The 21,568-nt window shown below is 41.6% G+C and overlaps 1 protein-coding gene across 7 annotated transcripts in view; it reads right to left on the bottom strand.

Moving 5' to 3' along the window:
* PRKCZ (protein kinase C zeta) overlaps window positions 1-21,568 on the bottom strand; it is a 205,876-nt gene that overhangs the window by 5,689 nt on the left and 178,619 nt on the right. For all 7 annotated transcript variants that reach the window (XM_090024033.1, XM_090024034.1, XM_090024029.1 and 4 more), the window contains one exon: window positions 1,765-1,880. In XM_090024033.1, coding sequence (XP_089880159.1) covers window positions 1,765-1,880 — 116 coding nt within the window. The remainder of the gene's footprint in view (window positions 1-1,764; window positions 1,881-21,568) is intronic.

Genomic DNA, 21,568 nt, shown 5'->3' with positions numbered 1-21,568 from the left:
AGATGAGTGTGCATGTTTGGTTTGTGGCACCGCAGACTGCACGTGCTATGCATGCAGGTGTTTGCTGAACTAATTTAGCAGTGCAGCAGGTTTTTTTGACACCAGGAGATCTCAGTGCCAAAAAAACCCATGCCAAAAAGGCTGGAGCCATGTTCCAGCTGTTGGCCAGGCTCTGCGTGCCCAGATCACTGTCACTGGTGCCCCAGGACAGGCTGCTGGGGCCAGCCCAGGTGTTGGCCTCAACCTTTCCTACACCACCTGCAGTAACTTGCTGTGTGCCAGCGCACATGTGGGCATTCTTTGGGGACAAGTAGCAGGAGCTACTTGTCCCCAGGGACACGCACATGCACACTTATCTGGACGCGCCCACTGAGTACATAACACAGGCTCTGTTGTAGCACTTCATCAGGCAGCAGAGGCATTCTGTAATTCAAAAACAGCCATGTAACTGAAAACAGCCATGTAACTTTAGTGCCATACGTGAAAGCAAGCAGCTTTAAAAGATAAGCTGCAAAGGGAAAAAGGATGGGTACATTCAACTTTTCACTGCTTAGCAATTGGATGTTGCACAGAACAAAGGGAGTGGACCCTTACAGAAAAATACTGGGAGAAAATCTATCCTCACTCCCTATCAAAAATACATTGTGCTGTGCTGGCTAGCAAAGACGGTAAGTTTCTGCAATTTGTCACAAGTAATAAGATAGCAATATCTTCCCTTCAATGCTTATTATTTATTCAGTGCTAGACATGAGACACTCATATGCTAGACACTTTACAGACGAAAAAAACTAGTTGCCCCAATGAAATTTCTCCTTATTATCTATTTTAGCTTCCAGCTATATTCTTATATTATGTTCAAATTTCTGATCTTGACCTTGAAGGCCCAGACTACAAAACTGTTTACAATGCTTGCCAGTATTTCCAACTCTTCCCTCCTAATTATCATACTTGGAACAGTTTCCTTTTTCTCTTGCATACTATTGTTATTATCTGCCACACAACCTTAAAATCTTCTCTCAGATACCACTGGTACTTTTTACGAAAATCTTTACCACCTTTTTGCAAGATTCCTCTGACATTTCAAGCTCACGCTGGTACCTGATACATTTATGACTCAACTGTTGTGTCTATATACTTACATATAAGCAACTTGGATACGCTCTTATCCAGGGGTCAGCAACCCCCACAACCTTGATTTGGAAGATAGTGGCATGCCAGGGGCAAATGGTGGAAGAGTGATGAGGGCCCCAATACTTGTGGCAGCAAAGAACCAGCCCCTTGCCTGCTCCCTGAGACATCACGTGCAGCCTCTGCCTGCAATGAGCCAGGCTGGGGCTCTGGACCTCAACGCAGCTGCTTGCAGCCTCTCTGCCACCTGCTGTGAGCAGCCTGGGCTCCATGGCGGGCATCAGGGGCCTGCTGAGAGCCAGGGCCGGCTATGGTGCGCCGAGCAATATGGCTTCACATGTCATGCTTTGGCATGTGGGCCATGCTGACCCTGGCTCTTATCTGCACATTGCCAAGCATATGCTAAAAAGTAATCCTTTTCGTTATTTATTAGACTGTAAACATAATCTGTGTATAATTTGGATATGTAACAGTCACTAGGAGAACCTTAACTTTCCATTTTTTAAAATCTGATACTGTACCAACTTTTGTTCCATTGCAAGATATCTACGTTCCCTTTGCAGTAATGTTGCAATAGTTTCATAATTCATATACATTTCTCAATATGTATTTGTTTAATTGTAAATAAAAACATACTCATCATCTGGGGTTAGCTGCACAGGTTCGCTGGTGAACTGTGTATCAAAGTTATCCAACCCATAATCGTCTGTGATCTGAGGCTGAAATGGAGGAGTTGTCTGCTTCTTTTCCAGCTGAGAATAATAATGGTGGTGGTGAGGGAGAAAAGTCAAATATTGAACATTTACTTAAGCTTATCAGAAAGACTTACATCTGCTTTATGTACATATATTATAAAACGCTATATCCACACTGGATGTATATAATATTGATAAAAGAGGCAAACATACTAAATGTTATTACACATTTAAAGAATTCTGACATTACACAATACATGTTCATTCTGTTTATAACAACATTATGGTTTTAAGTACATGATTTTCCTCAAGATCAGAAACACTCTAAATCTTACTATTTCCACAACTATCTCAGCATGCCTAATTTAATTAACTACCTCTAAATAAGTTCTGAATCCAACCCAAACTAGTGGAATATGTAATTAAACATATTCAAGACCAAACTATTTTTAAACTGAACATGTCCTGGAGACGTCCAGTTTGTACTAATGTTCATGACGAATTGCTTCCTCAAGAACACACGTTCACTTTTCCCACCTGCTTCAAGAGGTGACCTCTTGGAAGATGTGAGCAGTGTCTAGATCACGTACATCCTACAGTCAAATCAATTTAATCACCGCACTTATTGGCTAATCTAATTCTAGAACAGACCAAAGTGGAAAACTGTCTGCTAACATCTGCATTAGCGCCTAGCTGTGACGTAGAAAGATTTACTACTGTAGTAGTTAGTAGTCATTAACAGCAACTGAGGCAAAGCACAAAAATGGTAAAAGCAGCCCATGTTTATTATGTAATGAAAACAAAATTCTGAAATAGACTTAAATGCAATGAATTTTCTGCTAAAAAAATTAACCCACATTTATCTTCTGCACATGCATTCACTATGGAATAACCGCAATTCTACAAGAGTGTGATAATTCAATTTCAGGTCAAAATAGGCAGATTTCAATTTGGATTTAAAATTTGAACATAAAAGTTCATATGAAGGTGCTCAAATTGTTAAGAATCACCTTGTTCCATATTCATCAGATGTAAGTCTAAGCCTAGGCTCATAACCCCTAGAAAATCTTCTGCCTATCTTTACCAAGCTTTTTAGTTTGAGCTTGGTACTACTGAGCAACTTTGGCATGTTTTTGGGTTTCATTTGCTAGCATTCCACCTGGCTGAGTGCTCCTCTTGTCTAAACAAGCTGCATCAGTAAAGGAGCAGAATAAAATAAGATACTTTTCCAGGACACCAAGTGAAAAATTGTGCTTGAATTAAATCTCTCATTTCCCATTTCCAAGCCTCTGCTTCTTTTGTGTTATTTACAGGAGAAACTGATTATTGCGTGAACACGGATAATCCTAATATCAATGTACTCAGAAGCTGTGCCAGACAGTAATACTTAGTTCTGCTGTTTAATCAAGAACCTACAATTGCATGAACCTGTCTGTGGTTTTAAGGTACATATTTGCTAGACTCCTAGGGCACCTATACATATGTCCAACACCTGCTCTGAAGCATGCTAATTATGCATTGGAGCAGACTCAATTAACTGAGTCTGCTGAAGCATGCTAATTAGCATCCCCCAGCAGTCTCAGCCATCCCCATGCTTCAAAATGGCGGTGGGGTGCTTTAACTAAAGCATGTCAAAAGGGCTGTCGTTAAAGCGCCCCTGCTGACATTTAAGCACAGGATGATGAATACATGAGATGTTGCAGGTACTTTAATTACAGTAGCTTTTGAGAGCCACTCTAATTCAAGTGCCTGCCCCCCATTCCAGAGCATGTGTAAAAATGCCCCTAGATTGCCACAAATTTTGGTAATAAGGGAACTGATGACAGGTGTAATGTGGTCATCTCTTTAAATCAGTACTGCTGGCAGTTCAAACAGATTTAAGACAGGGACACATTTTGGGAGGAAGAACACAGATCCAAAATCACTGGGAAATATATGGAGGGGTTCAAGGCTCTGCAAGATAATCGTTTCCTCCAGATAATTAAAATATTCACCTGATTCAGGTGCTTACTGGTTGATGGAGTAATTTATTAAACTAAGCAACCAATCAATATCTACTCAGTTTGGCCTGTTTGGATGCCTTGCCAGTTGAGTCGCATCTTAACAAAAAATCACAAGTGTTGTCCTCATGCCTCAACCTCGTTACTGAGCTCCATTGTTAACAAGGTTGTAAAGCACATTGCATTACAGTAAAATGACTGAACTTTTTTAAGGACTGGCAAGAAATCACTTTCAGTTGAACTGTTAGTAATATTATAATTGTCTTTTACTTTCATGGTTTTTTCAAGATAATTATACACTGCTTACATTTGTGATCTGAACTCTCCTGATCATGACTTGAAATTTCACATTGCATCCTAATGCAGAAAGTGTCCAGACAGTACCAGGAAAGCTCTCCTCTGCTTCATGAAGAGGATGAGAGAAAAACAAAGAAACCCGAGTGCAACATGTTATTTCTGTGGATGTTTACATGCAATGGTTGCAAAGCAGCATTAGCTGCCTCTTTCCTACCGCCGTTTACATTACTGAGGACATTTTATCTAGTTCTTGTACTAATCAATCATGTTATGCAATAACCAAATCATGCTGTTTTCCCTTTCTTCCCTCCCACCTCCCACAAATAAACTGCCAGAAAATGCTTTATTTGAAAAAAAACAGGCAAAGGAAAATAACATTACTTATCATCACAGGCAGAATTTAATTAAATAAAAACTCATAGTATGAGTCCAGAATTATGCTGGCCACAAACAAAAGGGAGCTAGTGTTTAAACCATTTTCAGAGAAGGACAAAAATTCAAAGAATTTTCTTCCAAAAAGGTTATATCGCTTAAGTTATCAGCATGCTTTTGTTAGGTCTCTTCGGCGGGATTTTAATTTTTTTATACAAAGATGCATGGCTGTACTAACAACCACAGTTCTCAACATGCTCTCTGCCTAATTTGCAATAAAAGTACACAAATGAAGAACCTAACATTATGTAAGCTTTCTCTATTGCTATAATTGCATAGGGCTCCCCTTCTTGAATGTGCATAACATTTTCTATACAGAATTTGCAATATTTTATATTTCTGATGCTATAGGAATTTGAAGAACTTGGTCAACCAATCTGTATATTTGTGAGAGGAAATAAATTGGAAGGCAAGATAAATGGTGGAGCTAATAATAAAGCACATCTCTTAGCTTAGTTACACATTACAATTAGCACCTAACTCTAAGGATTGTTAGTTGATGTTGAAGTTACCATGTGCCGTAAGCAGTCCCACATTAAAGGTTAATACCCTCTCTAAGACAGCTGGGACCTGCTGCCAGAGGGCTGGTGAGCAGGGGCATGGCTAGGAGCTCAGAAGTTAGCTCCATGCCTGCCTTACTTGCTGGCAGTAATATAGGCTCTTCAGCCCTGCACTGCCCCCTATGTGCCCACCACTGTGTACCCAGATGGAGCCTGTGCCACCTCTGCTTGTGCTCTAGATCAGGCCCCGCTGAACCCATGCGGTCCCACTTGCCCAGATCAGGCCCAGTGGGGCCCCACATGCCCAACTTGGCTTGTGCTGCCTCTGCATGCCTTGATCAAGCCTGTGCTGCCCCTGCTTGACTGAGTCCTACACGCCTGGATTGGCCCACATTGCCTCTGCCTGCTTGGATCGGGTCCCACATGCTTAGGTCAGCCTGTGCTGTCCCTGCAAGCCCTGATAGAGCCCTCACCTGCCTGGATTGGACCCTGCTGCCCTGCATGCCTAGATCCAGCTACACTACTCCAACCAGGCCCTGGGTCAGGCCATGTTGACCTATGCACCCAGAGCAAACCCACACTGCCTCTGCTGGGCCCTGCAGCTGCCCTCTCATCTATCCTCACTCTCCTCCAACAGCTGCCCAGGGATCGTGTGGCCTGATTTGGGCATGCAGGGGTGGTGGGGCTCCATCTGGGTATGCAAGCCCCAGTGGGGCTGGCACAGGCTTCATTCAGTCATGTGGGAGCCCACCTGCTCTCCCCTTTCACTTCTCCCCATTCACTGGAGGCTGCCCAGCTGTCAGTGTAGGGCATAAGAGTCTGGGAGGATAGCCAGACCATGTGGGGTAGGGATGGAGATGGGAGCATTGAAGAGGAGTAACTTTGAGAGGCTCAAAGGATACTTAGTTTGTGTTTTCATGCCTTAACATGTGGACTTAAGAGCATTTAAAACATTTGAATGTTAACATGCAACTAAACAGTTACACTCATACCCATGCTGTCTGCATGTATGCTCATCAATGCAAAAAAAGATGCCTGTGTTTCATAGGTATTTATGGGTAGTGTAGGAACAAAACATTTCAAAGTGTTTTAAGAGGCAAAAGTTTATGGGGTCAGTAAATAGGTATAGGCATAGTTACTCAACATATAATACAAAGTGCTAAAAGTTCAAATCTCAAGTAAACTGACTGCTGTGATAAAACTTACAAGCAATGGAACATTGGGGTTTTATAATCTGATCTAGACTTAAAAGCAGCAGAAGAGCATAGGTGCTACCATCACAACAAAAAAAATCTGAGTTTAATATCTTCTAAGTGTAAGAGTGCTTAAAATGCTATCTGCAGCAAACTGACAGATGTGGTATTCTGAAAAAATATTTTGACTTCTGTTTCATTTTTCGCTTTGATGGATTATTTATTGACTTTTACATCTACTATCTGTTAGAATTTATATAACAAATAGAATCATGCAGACAAAGATTCCAGTTAAACCAGGATATCATTTGCCTCTGTTCTAACTGCACAAACTGCTTTTACGTACTAGCAAAACTGTGGAGAAACAGGTCTTTTGAATTCCCTTGGAACTACACTCTTCTTCCTTACGTGGATGAGTCCACCGTATTTGTACTGCTCGCAGAAGCTGTCAGAATGATAGTACTGGAAATGGAAGTACTCTTCATTTAATCAGAGCACAGGAAGTGACAGCACTGTTTTTTCCCCCTCGCTATTTCTGCCTATATGCTCCACCACTTCTGACCTTGAGGGACAACTGTAACGACAGGAGGAATCTATTTCTTCTTTGCAGACCGTGTGAATAAAGCCGTCAGCCTGCTGTTAAGAAGTGGTGCAAGAAAACCCATTTTATTACACAGGTCACTTAATATGACAATGACTTCTGATACCGAGCAGGGTAGGATTCAAATTAGTGCCTCAGAAGTTAGTAATTCTAAATTCCAACAATATCTTGCATCACTGACATTAATTTGTAAATGTATTTCACAATTACTTTTAAATATGCCAGCTGCCCTACCAGCTTTAGTCCATATAATATCTTAAGAACATGGCTGCTTTCCCTTTTTCAAATGAGAATGATTTTTATCCCAAGAAAAAAAATATCAAGAAGATACAGCAGCCAAAATTAATTCAAGTACATCTTGGCTGGCATAGCCCACAAACAAATATCCATAAACCAAATATTAGTTCTCCAACAAAAGTTCTCCATTCGTTTAAGTAATTCCAATATAAATGTCCACGTGTATCAGAAAAATAAATGCTGAAAACGCCAGCATCTTTGACTTAATATTTAATTTCATAATTAATAGCTCTGAAACTTTACCTCTAAATTATTAGGGCTTCAAGTTTTTGGCATTAAATCCACCTTTTGAAAAATACTGATTATTTTAATATAACAACCAATTGCTGAAATTTCCAAATTCAATTCTATATAGCACAAGAGAAGATAGAAGAACGCTAGATGGCTAAGGTGTTTCATGTAACCTTGAACAATGCTTTCTGAGCATAGCGTAGCTCAGGAGGAATGTATGAGTACACATGAGAAACACAAGAGCTAAATAGAAACTCCTTCACAAGTAAAATACGAATCAATATAGTAAAAGACAGGAAGTAGTATCTGCCTATTTTAACTATTCATTTTAACTATCCACTAAAGACATTTGCAAACTTGCCAATAACCACTCAAAAGTTGAACTGAAAGATCCTGAACCTGTGAATACCAGAGGGAGTGTTGTCATTCAAGTGTGAAAATGTACCCAACTGTAAGTATTATGACTGAGCACTGCAGGATTGGGCTCAAAAGCACCAACACAATTCATAAATGTCTAAATGCTACCATGAGGGATATTATAACTTTTCTGGAAAAATTTCACCACCACATGGAAAATTTCAGTCTTTCGTTGAAAATATTATAAATGCGTGGCTGAAAACCCAACATTCTGTATTAAAAAAACCCACTATAACTACGTTTCATGCTCCAATTCAGTTCCATGGGCCAGTTCACTGGCCAGCCAAGATGTACCACAGACTCCCCATGACAGCCACCACATTACATAATGAGAGAAGACACTCCCCCCCCTTTGCAAATTTCAAGTGGAAAGAAGTAGAGGTGCAGAGGCTGGACCATAGCTCTGCTCAGAGGCAGCTGGGACAGTGTAACATAACTTATACAGGCAGTGCACCCCGGCCCCTGAACGGCGGAGAACCACAAAGGGGAAAAGATCCATAGAGCCAGGTTGGCCTCATCACTTCCTGGGAGGAAAATTCTTAGTTTCAGAGAAGGAACAAAGAACCTCACCCAAAATCTCTGCCCTAAAAGAGATTACAATTTTAGTAATGCAACTATTGGAATTTTTATGTAAGCCATATACTATTTTACAAACATACCCCTCCTGCATCAAGACAAGAGTCCATTTAATTGGATTTTCAATAATATATGCGACTTGCATACCTCTAACCCAATTCTTTGTTAATTCTATCTAAAACTTTAAATTATTTATTTTTCAGTGTAAAATAACGTAACAGGATCACAGAAAAACCAGGCTGGAAGGGACCACCAAAGGGCACCTAATCCAATTCCATGCTCAGGGCAAGCTCATCCCTATGTAAGCCACCCAGACAGAATCTGGTTTAAAGGACTATTATAAGAATTTCCTAACTGTGAGCAAGCTACAATGGGGATTTCAAGTCCAAACATGTTGACTATCCCCTCCCCCAACCTCTTCTTTTTCTACTTTTTTAATTCAGATCACTTACTTCATTTCATACACTGCTCTATGCTGTCTTTTTATGGCATGCGATGAAATGAACTTGAGTTCACAAAAGCTAGTGCAATCTCTCTCTCTTTCTATAATGTATATAGTCTATAAGGTACATATCTATCCTACTTTCCATCTGACCTCAGACATGCACAACTAACTACCTCTATATGCCTTACAGGGTGCATCCAGATGAGCGCGTACATGCCTCCTGCAGCATCTCAAACCAGTTTTAGATACTGCAAGAGGCACACTGAGAATGAAAAAATATTCCCTGTGCTGCATATTTGCAGTGCGGGTTCAAAATTTGAATACCTGGATTTCCAGGTATCAAATAAAAACATCCCAGAAAAAAGCAGTGTAAGGCATGGTTCCCCACCATGCCCTGAGGCAAGCCAGGGCTCTGACCACCAGCGACGCTCTGGCATTTGGCCAGAGCATCTCTATGGTGCCCCCTGCTTCCCTAGTATGTTGCATTTGTGTGCCGTGGCAAGGAGGAGAAGTGGAAGACTGTGACCTGGATGCTATCCCCACTAAGTAGGTACTGGGGGTTGGAGAAATGGTGGGAGGGGCTGTGCATGTGTGGGGGGTTGTGTGGGGGTGGGGGACTGGTCGGGGGGTCATGGGTCTTGGCCCCAGCCCCTAGCTGCAGATCAAGGAGGAGCCACGCAGGGTCATTTTGCCCTAAGTGGCACAACTTGCCCCGCACCAAAGTGCATATCTGGGCACGTGTGCCAAGGCAAAAATCCCCAGCTCAAATTTGTGCTACTCCTACTTGAGCTGCTGCAAGAGCGCGTGCCTGTATGTGTGGATGCATCCATAAACAGACAAAAACAAACAAACAAAAAAACCCAAGTAGCAAAATGTCTTGCGGTACAGGTGTTGTTTTATTCTAAAAACTTGAAGAGCCATTTCCCCCTTCCTTTGATGCTTCTGGTATTGTCTTTGACAGAGGCAGCCTACCAGACTGAATGACCTATATGCGATGCACACTTTGGCTTAACCTTGGCTGGCCCCTGGAGATCACCGTTCCCCTAGAGAAACACCAGATGGAAAACTAACACTTAGAAGTCCAGGTGGACAAAACTGGAGAACGTTAACTAGAAAATTCTGAAAAATGGATTTTGTTTTAATGGAAGTCAGCTTCAATGACAAACTTTTCAGAAGTTTTTCTAAATATATAGCTCTCTATGATTATTCAGAACAACTCTAAGAAGTTTCATTTTTATAGCAATGACATTTCACATGAGTCAAATCTTTAAATTATCTTTAATTCAGCATGATTCAGGGGATTAGCTGACTACCGGTTGCCTCTGATTAGGAAGAAAATGACAAAGCTATTCCATAATTGCCCATTTCATCTTCTTTTAAACTAACATATACTGGGCACTACTTTATACAGGCTATTTAATTTACTGTTCCAATCCAGCTCAGAAACTTACCTATTTCTTACACGGGTTTAAAGGGCAGAAGTGATAGATTCAGGGGTTCGGTTAAACACAGGCAAAATCCTGTGACACAAAGCTGAATGGAAAATCCAGTAACCCCTGTGAAGATCCCAGCAGCTGAGTTCAGTTCTGGAAAACTGGCAGCCCTCTGGTGCGAGTACCTTTCTAATGTTACCAACAACATGTCTCTTCTGTTTAAAATGCAGGTTCCCTGTCAGCCGTGCTAAATATTTTCCCTTCTTTTCTTTTTCAATCTATGTTGCTCACTCTCCAGGCTCCATTCTCTTTTGTATCATCATCACACTAGCTCCTTCCTGGTCAAATATTTCTATACTTTCACTTGATATGGTAAAGTGAAAGACCACAAGGGAAGATATGCCATATTACATGGAAGATGCACATAGTATTTAAAATGTCAAGTTTCTTACGCTTATCCAGGTTGAAATTGTCCTTTTCTGCAAACTTTCGGGATCAAAGTAGAAAAGGACAATTTTCTTGCCATTTTCCAGTTGGTCTAATAAAAGGTATCATTTTGGAACCAAGAGTTCTAGTTTTTTGCATGTCTTTTTGTCTCAGACCAACACGACTACCATGTACACCCCTGAAACATGGAAGATGCTGAATTTCAACTGATTTTGGATTTTCAACTTCATTGCAGAACAACAAGGATTTTTTTTTTGCCTCCCTGCCTGCCATCCGACACCTCTAGGGAAGGAATTCCACCTGATCAACACATCAAACAGCTACTCAACACAGCTCACAAAGACACTCATGGACCCAGAGGGACAGACTTCCATCTTCAGCTCCCTCTGTGCAAAAATTATTTCCTACCTATGGGGACTTTTACCATCTTGTACCATCTACACTTTTCCCAGAGCCTGATGAAGGGACTTTGATCCCAAAAGCTTGCAGAAAAGGACAATTTTCTTGCCATTTTCCAGATGGTCTAATAAAAGGTATCATTTTGGAACCAAGAGTTCTAGTTTTTTGTATGTTCATTTTAGTAGACATGTTCCCTCCAGATCCATGCTCACAAATCTGCCTCCTGCCCAAAAATCCCATCTACTCATACTAAGGCACTTTGGCTTGCAGGTCAAAAGCAATTCAAGGCTGAAGAAAGCCAAGGTATGAGCAGGGGGCTTCTGCAGCTCATGAAAGAGGGATGGGGAGAAAGGGGTGGAACGTGTGTTCATACCCCTCTGGAGATCACATTTTTCAAAGGTGTAAGGATCTCTGTAGAAATCTATTATCCAAAAACTACTGCTTTAGGCATTTAAATGCATCTTATTTTCCATGTTTATACAAGTCACTAGAAAACAAACTCACTAAAATGGGTAACACAAATATGATGCATGACTTGCATACCAGTTTAGGAGTAATTAAATGAAAAATAGCTCCAGAAACTTCTAACAAACCACATTAACTAGGGCTCTAGCTTTCTGTACTATTTTATACCTCCTGTAAAATTCCTTCTTCAGGGCATTCACATCTGGACCCAATTCATCATATCCTACTTACAATAAAATTTACAAAATACATTTATTTTTAGAGAGATTGATGTTACTTAAATTTAGCCATCTGTTTAACTACAGTTTAACATTTCATTGTCCATTAAGCCAAGACTTGTAAGATTAAAATGATGGATGTTACTTAACTTGGTAAGAAGGTAAGTTGGTATGTATGACTCAATTCACCAGTATATTACAGTGTGCATAAGCCCTCATACGTGATATCCACATTTGAAGTTTCTTACTTTTGTTTAATATAATGATACAAAATTGCATGCGTGTAGTTAGGAGTCAAGACATCCCTTCTTGGAGACTTGCAATTCTATTGCTGACAGCTGCTACATTACAGCAAGACAACATTAACAATTCTGGGTTTTCTGGCTCCTGGTTCTCCAACGGTAACACACACCAGGGGTGCTCAGTCTCTGGCCTATGGGCCAAATGCAGCCCACAGTGCCATGACATTTGGCCCATAGGTCTCCTCCACAGGATGGAAAACTTGGCAGCAGGGAAAGGGTATCATAGAATCACAGAAGTAGGGTTGGAAGGGACCTTGTAGATCTTCAAGTCCGACCCCCCGCCTGAGCAGGAGAAAAACTGGGCTCAGACGACTCCAGCCAGGTAGGCACCAAGCCTCCTCTTAAAGACCCCCAGGGTAGGAGCCAGCACCACTTCCCTTTGGAAGCTGGTTCCAGATCCTAGCCGCCCTGACTGTGAAGTAGTCCTTACAGATGTCTAATCTAAACCTCCTCTCCAACAACTTGTGGCTGTTATTCCTTGTTATGCCAGGGGGTGCTCGGGGAAACAAGGTCTCTCCCAAACACTTCTGGTCCCCCCTAGTGAGTTTATAGACAGTCACCAGGTCCCCCCTCAGCCTTCTCTTGTGAAGGCTGAACAGGTCCAGGTCCTGCAGTCTCTCATTGTAGGGTCTGCCCTGTTGTCCCCAGATCATGCGGGTGGCCATCCTCTGGGCCCTCTCAATGTTGTCCCATTCTGAAGTGGGATGCACAGAACTTGGATGCAGTACTCCAGCTGTGGCCTGACCAGTGCCGCATAGAGGGGGGGGATCACCTCCTTGGCCCTACTTGAGATGCACCTGTGCAATCCATCTGACTGTGTAGGCATCAATGCCACAGTTGCCTAGTTTTTTTTTTTAATGAGGATGGGGTGGGAGACGGTGTCAAAGGCCTTGCTGAAGTCCAGAAAGACTATGTCCATGGCGACACCTGCATGCAATGCTTTTGTGACCTGAAGAAGCTCCATGCAGCCAGATCCAACTTTGCCTGGGCCATTGCTCGTTCGGCGGGATCCAGGATGGTTCCCACTCAGCACATCCAAATGAGGCTTGCTGTTCCCCTCCACATTCAGATCAGGACTGCTCCACCCTGCTCCACCACATATCTGGACTGGGGCTAGGCTCCACCCTGCCCCCAGCACACCGCCACATTAGGCATCTCCATTCCTTCTCTCCAAAACATGGATTGGGGGTGCCCTGCCACACCCTGCCCTGTATGTCTGGATTGCGACTGAAACCAGGCTGCCCTCCTCTCCCCCACCCCACCCCCGCATCTGGACCTGGGCTGCTCTGCCCCTCCCCCCACCCCATGTCCAAATCAGGGCCACTTCATCCCACTCCCCACCATATATCTGGATTAGGTTGCCCCACCCCACCCCATGTGTTTGGATCGGGACTGGGACAGGGACCGACAGGACTGGACTGCTCCCCACCTCCCGCTCCACGCATTCAGACTGCTGCTGTTTTGCCCCATCTTAGGTGGATGGATCAAGGTTGGGCTGCACAACCCTGCACAGCTGGATTGGGGCCAGCAGCCTGAGCAGGGAGCTGGCACTCTTCATCCAGCCCACAAGACAAAAAGTTTGGACACCACTGATAAATACTGTCCCTATTAATTTGGGGGACTGCAGAAAGACAGAGGCAGCAAGTTAAAAAGCAGGAGAAAACAGAAATTACACATACTTTGCTCAAGAGTGGCTGTTGGATTTTAAGACGAGAAGCTTGGTGCAGACATGCAAAGGATCCCTCTGAATCTTTACCAGTAAGAGAAGCTCATCCAAACCTATACCATACAGGTAACCCTTGCTTAGTGCTCTTAAGTGGCTCCTGAAAAATCGAGTGTTAAGTGAAACGAGCATTAAGTGAAACCAACCTATTTGACAACCTAAGATAGCAACTGCAATTGTTTTTAATGACCAAAGATGGCAACCATGAGCATTATAATGACACTTGCTGAGCACTAAGTGAAATCAGGTATCAATTTAAAATGACCGTTATAGCAAAATAGCGCTAAGCGGAACAGTATTAAGCGGGAGTTGCCTGTATACGATTCTGAAACGTTCAGGAGGATTTTCCACTTCTGGTAGCTGAAACCAGAAGCTGAAGCCTTGAGCTAAAAGACCATGGTCAAATCATTACTGAGCAGATCCTTTGGGCTGCTTCTCCCTTTCTTGTTGCATTCTTGAAAAATTAGTGTGTACATATGGCCCAGCTTTTTTAGGTGCACTAAATGTGTGACCAAAGGTTTCTGAAGAAGGTGAGTAGGTCCCTACCTTCTTTGATGAGACCTAAAAATCTTACTAGTTTCCGAAATGAACATTGCTTTAAGATTCTAGGAGTGTCCCTAACTTAGCATACTAAAGCATCATAGAGCAGGATTCAGGGAAACCCACTGCAGCAGAAAAGAGAATGCACAGGTTATGTGCTTCCTTGGCAATGCTTTCGTCTTGCATATTTCTGCTTTGAATTGACTTATTTTTGTCCTCTGTCCCTATTTGAGCTACATGGCTTATATAAAATAAATTCTACCTCCAAGACACGTGTTTTAAATGCAAGCCATTTCAAATCTAGGTTTTCCTGTTTAAAATAGAAATTTACACAAGCTGAGTGACAAAATACATTGACTCGCAAGACTTCATTTTGAGATACTTTCTATAACAGATACAGGACAAGCATAAAGATTTTTGTGTTTGTTTAGAAACAAGTTTGTAACCTTTCAGAGCTACATTTATAAAGGTAACAAAGTAGAATTCAGCTACTGGCTTGTAATGGACAATGTAAAAGACCTCTATAAATTCAAGAGGAATATGCTTTGGAGATTAATGTATAATGTTGCTGAGTTAGGAAATGAGAACTATAATAAAGTATACTCAGCAATTAACAAGTGATATAAAAAAATCCATCCATCTTAATTTTAATTTGACTTAATACACAGGTTCTCTTAAAGCTGAAAGATTCTCTTATAGCATTTGAATGCTCCAATAAAAAAAAGAATTAATGGGCCATCTTTTCCATCTCTTTCCAATTTTAATAACAGCTGTATGTGCTTTGAGAGGAGACTATGTCAGAATATTATTATACTCAATGTTTGTGATTGTATCCTAACCTATAAACTTTACTGCAGTAATAACTAGAACTTTTATATCCAGTTAAATCTCAACCCTATATATTGTAGTACTGTGAAAAAGATACAGAAGTAGCAGGTCACTGTAATAAGAATTAAACCTGCAGTAAAAAAACCCGCATGATTCTGAAAACCATACACAATAACACTGCTTAAGACTATAATACTTTGGAATTGTGGAACGGTATCTTTAGTACTAAGCAGTAAAAGGGATTTGTTACATGAAAATCTGCACTGATACCAACAGAAATGCAATAAATGTACAGTGCCTGTGGCTTGTTTAAGCTTTTAATGTTCATTGTAGCTTAAAATACACATGTCCTAACTTTCTGACCATTACGCTGACTTAAGTTTTTTAAGTCAATTTAACTGTCAGAGTGTACACACGTATGTGGAGCAGAATCGGCTTACATGTGGTGCAAGATAATACACTTCCAAGGTGTATTCTCTTGAGCTGCATTAGTTAAATTGACTTAGATCACAAGATAGCTGCCACCATGTCAAGGAGCTGTATGTGTGTATGCTGCAATGCGGCTTAAGTCAACTTAGTCAAGTTGACTTAACATGTATACACACCTAGTTAGGGGCAAAATATAACCTATTTTAAAACAGTTATAGCCCAGTTTCTGACCTTTAGATTTTAAATAACTTTAGCTCCTGTGAGTTCACTAGAGAATTTTCTCCACACCCAGCACCTAATTTTACAGTTCAGAGCTAAGCAGATATGACTGATCACAGTTATTATTTATCTGTATTACTATAATGCCTAGTAACCCTGGTTTGAGATCAGGACTGCCACTGTACTACATACCAAATTAACATAAAAAAAACTTTACAATCAAAGTACAAAACATAAAATGCATACAGCTAGAAGAGCATAAGGAAACAGGCACAATACTGGTCAGCATATAGGCAGTGTTGTCAGCACTTCAGCAGCCCCATATTTATCGTGTTTCCGATGGCAGCATGGAAAAAGAGAGTTTTAAAGAGGGTTTTGAAGGAGGATAACATATTAGTTTTGCGGCTATTTATAAGGAGTTAGTTAAGCAGGAAAGGCAGCAAAGGAGAAATCAGAAAGGTGCAAATATAACAGGTGGGTAATGGAGCCTGGCATCCTGGTCCAATCAGAAATGACATACTGACAGCAAATGAGAGAAGATAGGAAGGCTCTGTCTGGGATAGATCACGCAATACTGTTAAAGATTTTGAAAGAGAAGACAAGTAGGTTCTGTCTGACAGGACGAAGAAGGGAAAGTCAGTGGACACAAAAGAGGGCAGACAGTTGAAAATTATGGACTACAAAATAATATTTGCAGCAGAATTCTGAACAGACAAGCAATTGAACTCAAAGGATCAAAAAGAATACAAATTAAATTGCTTCTTTACAAGGGTATTGTGCAAACTGGAGTAGAAAATGAAAAAGCTGCTTTAAAAATAGGTGGTAAAGCTTCAGTCCTTAACTTGAAGACCTGAGGATCCAACTACAACATTCATTCGAATCAGCTCTGGTGGCTCCCTTAAGAATCTGCTGAACTAAAAGAAGGCTGAAATCAGTCTGTTCTCTTGAAACTATGTCTTTTTGTGGTTCTGTGTCCCACCTCTGTGGCTTGATCTGTCTTTCTTCAGCTCTCTGTATATTTAGAGAGGTAAGGATGTAATTGATCATAGACTCTATTTGTATTGATCTGTAGCCCAAAAGTTCCATAAAATTCCTCCCTGTGTTTCTTAACTGTATCTTTAGTCAGCTTTGGTGTATTACCATGCTTGCCCACATTTTATTTTCTGTTACTATTGACATGCCAGTACTTTTACTTGGGTTTCTTTGTAACCTCTAGGGGGCAGACTTTTAATGCACTGTGGGAGAAATTCTAAAGTACAGTTGTTTCAACAACAACCTTTTAAGACTGTTATGCTGAAGTCAGCCCGAGCCTTTAAAACACACACACACACACACACACACACACACACACACACTGCTTTGTCAGCTTATTACAAAAAAGCTTTCCTTATTCTTCCAAAGTAAAAAGTTAGTTATGTTTTCATGTACTTTTCAAATGCATTAGTTTTAAAGTTAACCAGGACCTTTTCTTATTTACTTTACTAAAAGATGACATCATACATGTAAACTTCTTATTTACTGGATGTTAGCAGCCTTTGCATCTTGCTAGCAAAGATCTTACTATGATCTAGTCTTCCTCCCTCATTCCAAATGCACTGGTTATTTGAGGCCAGATTTTCAGAAGTACCGTATTTTTCGGACCATAAGACGCACCTGACCATAAGACGCACCCAGTTTTTATGGCAGGAGAGACTATGTGTGCCGGTGGCCGGCCATTTTTATTGCCGGCTCCCGGCCACCGGCACGGGCGCCGGCTTCCGGTGTAAACAAGCAGCGGATGTCCCGCTCGGGCTCCGCCGCCTCCGCGGGCAAGCTCCGCCCCGTCTCCCTGGGACACGGCATAAACAAGTGGCGGGTGTCCCGCTCGGGCTCCGCCGCCTCCGCGGGCAAGCTCCGCCCCGTCTCCCTGGGACACGGCATAAACAAGTGGCGGGTGTCCCGCTCGGGCTCCGCCGCCTCCGCGGGCAAGCTCCGCCCCGTCTCCCCGGGACACGGCATAAACAAGCGGCGGGTGTCCCGCTCGGGCTCCGCCGCCTCCGCGGGCAAGCTCCGCCCCGTCTCCCCGGGACACACACCTTCGGACCATAAGATGCAACCTCGTTTTCCCCCCACTTTTGGGGGGAAAAAAGTGCGTCTTATGGTCCGAAAAATACGGTATTTAGAAAACTAGAGTTACAAAGTCACTCTAACTGGAATGGAAATGGAAATCTCTAACAGTTCCATTAGTGGCTGGAAGTAATCTTTCAGGGTTAATACATGCTTAGATTTAGCTATACTAAATTTTTTTCTTTCCCTTCCAGTTTTATTCCCATGATAACTTTTCTTCTTGTTACATTCTCTGACAACTCATTAGGACTGACCTGTTGACAGTCTTCATATAATTTATTATATAGATTTGGGGTATTTATCTCTTAAACCATACACTTCAAAACGCAAAATGACAAACTGGTGAATGTTAAAAAAGTCCTTGATGTCGTGATATGGAAGAAGTAGAAAAAATAGTAAGTTCAAAATCTGCTTAAGCTGTGAGTTGGCGAATTCCACTGACTACAAGAGTAGCAAAAATTTAGTCCTATGACTACATTCATTTAGGACTTCATTACAGAAAGAGAACCACAAAGAATATATTTCATATGCAATTAATTTTAACACAAATATTTCTCTTCAGATTTTTGTCTATACCCTTCTCCATTGTATCTATGTACAACTAAGCAGTGACAGTGATCAAAATTTTGTAGAATTGTGACAGATAATTGCAATAAAAATAGATATTAGGAATATACATCATGGTCTTTTATGAAAAATAACAGCGTGGTAAATATTTTGAAGTATTTCAAGAAAACTGTTTTACTAGATGCCTGAATGTCTCTGGCTCATGCTAAGTAAAGTGACATCTCAATACTGACATCATCTGTAGGATAAATCCCTTTTGTACCTTCCTGATCTGAAAATTCATAAGTACTTTTAGAGCTGCTGATGAACTCTAGCCCCCAATTAAGTCAACTGGGGTGCTCAAAACCGGTGAAATATCATTCCACCTACCTTTTTATAAGAAGCTGCAATATCCTTACATTTCCTGCTTATGCTTACTAGGGCTGTGCAAGGCTTTGGCAGCTGATTCAATCTGGAAGAGATTTGGCCTGATTCGGAAACCAAATATCCAAATCCAAATTGAATCAGGGGACCAAGTAAAAGCTCTGAATTGATTTGAAGCATCCGAATCAATTTGGAAAAAAGTTTGGAAAAGATTTGGCCGCTTTGGAGATTCAGCCATAGACTAAACAGGCTGCTTCCAGCTGGTAAGTCTGCTGGGGTTGCGGTTGGAGGAGGGAAGGAGTGTGTGGGAGGGAGGGACTGGGGCTGGGACAAGCTGCCCAGCTAGGGCAGGGGGCACGTTACTCGGGGAGGGGGGTGGGGGGGGGAGGGCGTGGCAGCGCTGGGAGCAGGGGCTCTGCTGCCACTTTCCAGCTGGGGTGGGATGTGGGCATGGCTCACTCCAGGCGGAAGAGTACAAGTGGTGGCAAGGCAGAGACCCCGTGCCCAGCGCTGCCATGCCCGCATCCTGCACCCCTCCACACCAGCTGACAAGCAGCAGCAGGACAGAGGCCTTGCTCCCAGTGCTGATACAGGTGTGGCAGCACTGGGAGAGGGGGCTACGCGCTGCTGCTACCTGGAGCAAGCTGTGCCTACATAGCTGGGCAAGCAGCAGCAGTGCATAGCCCCACAGCACCCCCCTGCCATGGCAGAGGCAGACACAGCTGGAAGAGCCATGGGAGAAGCCCTCATGACTGCCCTGCCCAGGGAGAGGCAGACACAGCTGGAGAAGCCATGGGAGAACCTGCAGCCACCCAGCTATGCCTGCCTCTCCCTGGCTGATCCGAATTACTGCTGAATCTTCTGAAGCTGATTTGGCCAAATAGATTCAGGACAGTGATCTGAATCGAATCACTGTCCTCTGTATCGGCCAGATCCAAATCCCAGTTGAATACTTCCCTATTCGCACAGGCCTAATGCTTACTTTGGCGATAGCATCTCATAAAGTGAACTCTTGCTTATAAAAGTTTATGCGACTCTACATCACTTAACCTATTACATGCAACTCTGCACTCCCTTCTACTCATACCTTAAGTTATGAAACAGAATCTGTTTCTTATTTTACGTTATACTCAGTCTGGACCCTGGCACGTTACTACCCCCTATGTTATGTTAAGCTCTGGTTTTCTTGTGTAAGATGGTTGTGTTTCAGTGGTAAATGATTTACAGAATTTTTTACTGTAAATATTCCCCCCTCAGCTACATTACAAATGAAAGGTTCACTAAATTAAAAACATCCTCCAAATCATCAGCACTGGATTTTATTTCCTTTTATTTTTGCAAAACAAAATCTTTGGCCTAATTCTAAATGTCTTTGGTCTAATTCTAAATGACTATGATACACTAGGAGTAATATGTCTTTCTAAATAAAAACCAGAGCAACAGGAGCCAAAAATAAGCCTATTTTTCCTGTAGTCTTTATGAAACATTAAATTAAGTATAGTTTACATCTCAAAATCATAATATACATGACAAAGTGCTGAAAAGATGGCAGGTTTACACAATCATCCTATTTTAGTTTAAGGAGCTCTCCTTTAATCATTCTGCATTCTTTTTTTCTCCCTTTCTCCAAAACTCCTCTCATGCTGTTAATGTCATTACCTCCTGTTTCTATGACATTTTCCATAAAATTATGAAATATTGCGGAGGAAAAAAGACAAAACAAAAAGCCAACCAAAAACTCAAACACTCACCATCATTAAGCTTAGGTTCTAAAAATTCACAAACCCACATATATAGTAATGTTGCTACCTTAGCTATAAAATATTTAGTACCTAAAATAGTTTTTAACAATGATTTCTTGATGAGAATCATGAACCTAATTGAGAAATGACTGATGTTCTTCTGAAGAGAGCAAGACATCTAACAATCAACAACTTTGATGCACAGCATACAACTTTTGACAAAACTTATTAAAATTTGTTTTATACCACTATGGAATAAAAACCACCCCAAGCAAAGAGTAATGAATAAAATGAAAAACCCAAATGTAACAAGTAAAGCATAATTATATGATCATATTATTTTCAAATCTCATCCCTTCCTCAGTCATCTTGCCTTTTAAGAGCTTGATTCCACGCTCTCTTATCCACATTAACAATTAATGGGACTATTCAGGTAAATACAACCTCCAGTATACCTGTAAGGAATTACATTTCTGTGCTTTTACATGCTAAAATATAAGGAAATCACTTTACCACATGGATTTAAAGTGCCACGTTTCTACATGGTACTATAGACTTTGCCCCTGCCCATTAAATGGGTTGTGACAGCTAATTACTAACCACCCTGTTTCAGACAGAGAGGGCTTTTTGCCACTGCAGGAGTAATGTTGAGGACCTGAAATCTGAGGGAAGCAGCAGGAGTAAAAACCAGTTTTAATATGGTCCTTGATAAGTTTATGAACAGAATCATCTGACATGACTGTGTGTGAAAGAAAGGCACTGGCCTCTGATCTTGGAAGCTTTTGCTAGCCCACTTTTCTGTGCTAGACTTTTCAATGCTGCAAAAACTGTGCTGCAGCCTACCAAATAACCCAAGGAATAAACTGGCCCCCAGTAATTCATGAGATTTTCGAACAGTTTTTATTTTTATTTTCTAAAGAAGACCAGGGCAGTGCTTTTGGGAAGAATGAAAACTTATCTTCTAAACATAAAATT

Source organism: Crocodylus siamensis, chromosome 12 (genome assembly GCF_052110815.1).
Source record: "Crocodylus siamensis isolate JL-2025a chromosome 12, ASM5211081v1, whole genome shotgun sequence".
Lineage (NCBI taxonomy): Eukaryota > Metazoa > Chordata > Crocodylia > Crocodylidae > Crocodylus > Crocodylus siamensis.
Note: the sequence above shows the minus strand (reverse complement) of the source record. Positions and strands in the feature narration are given on the sequence as shown.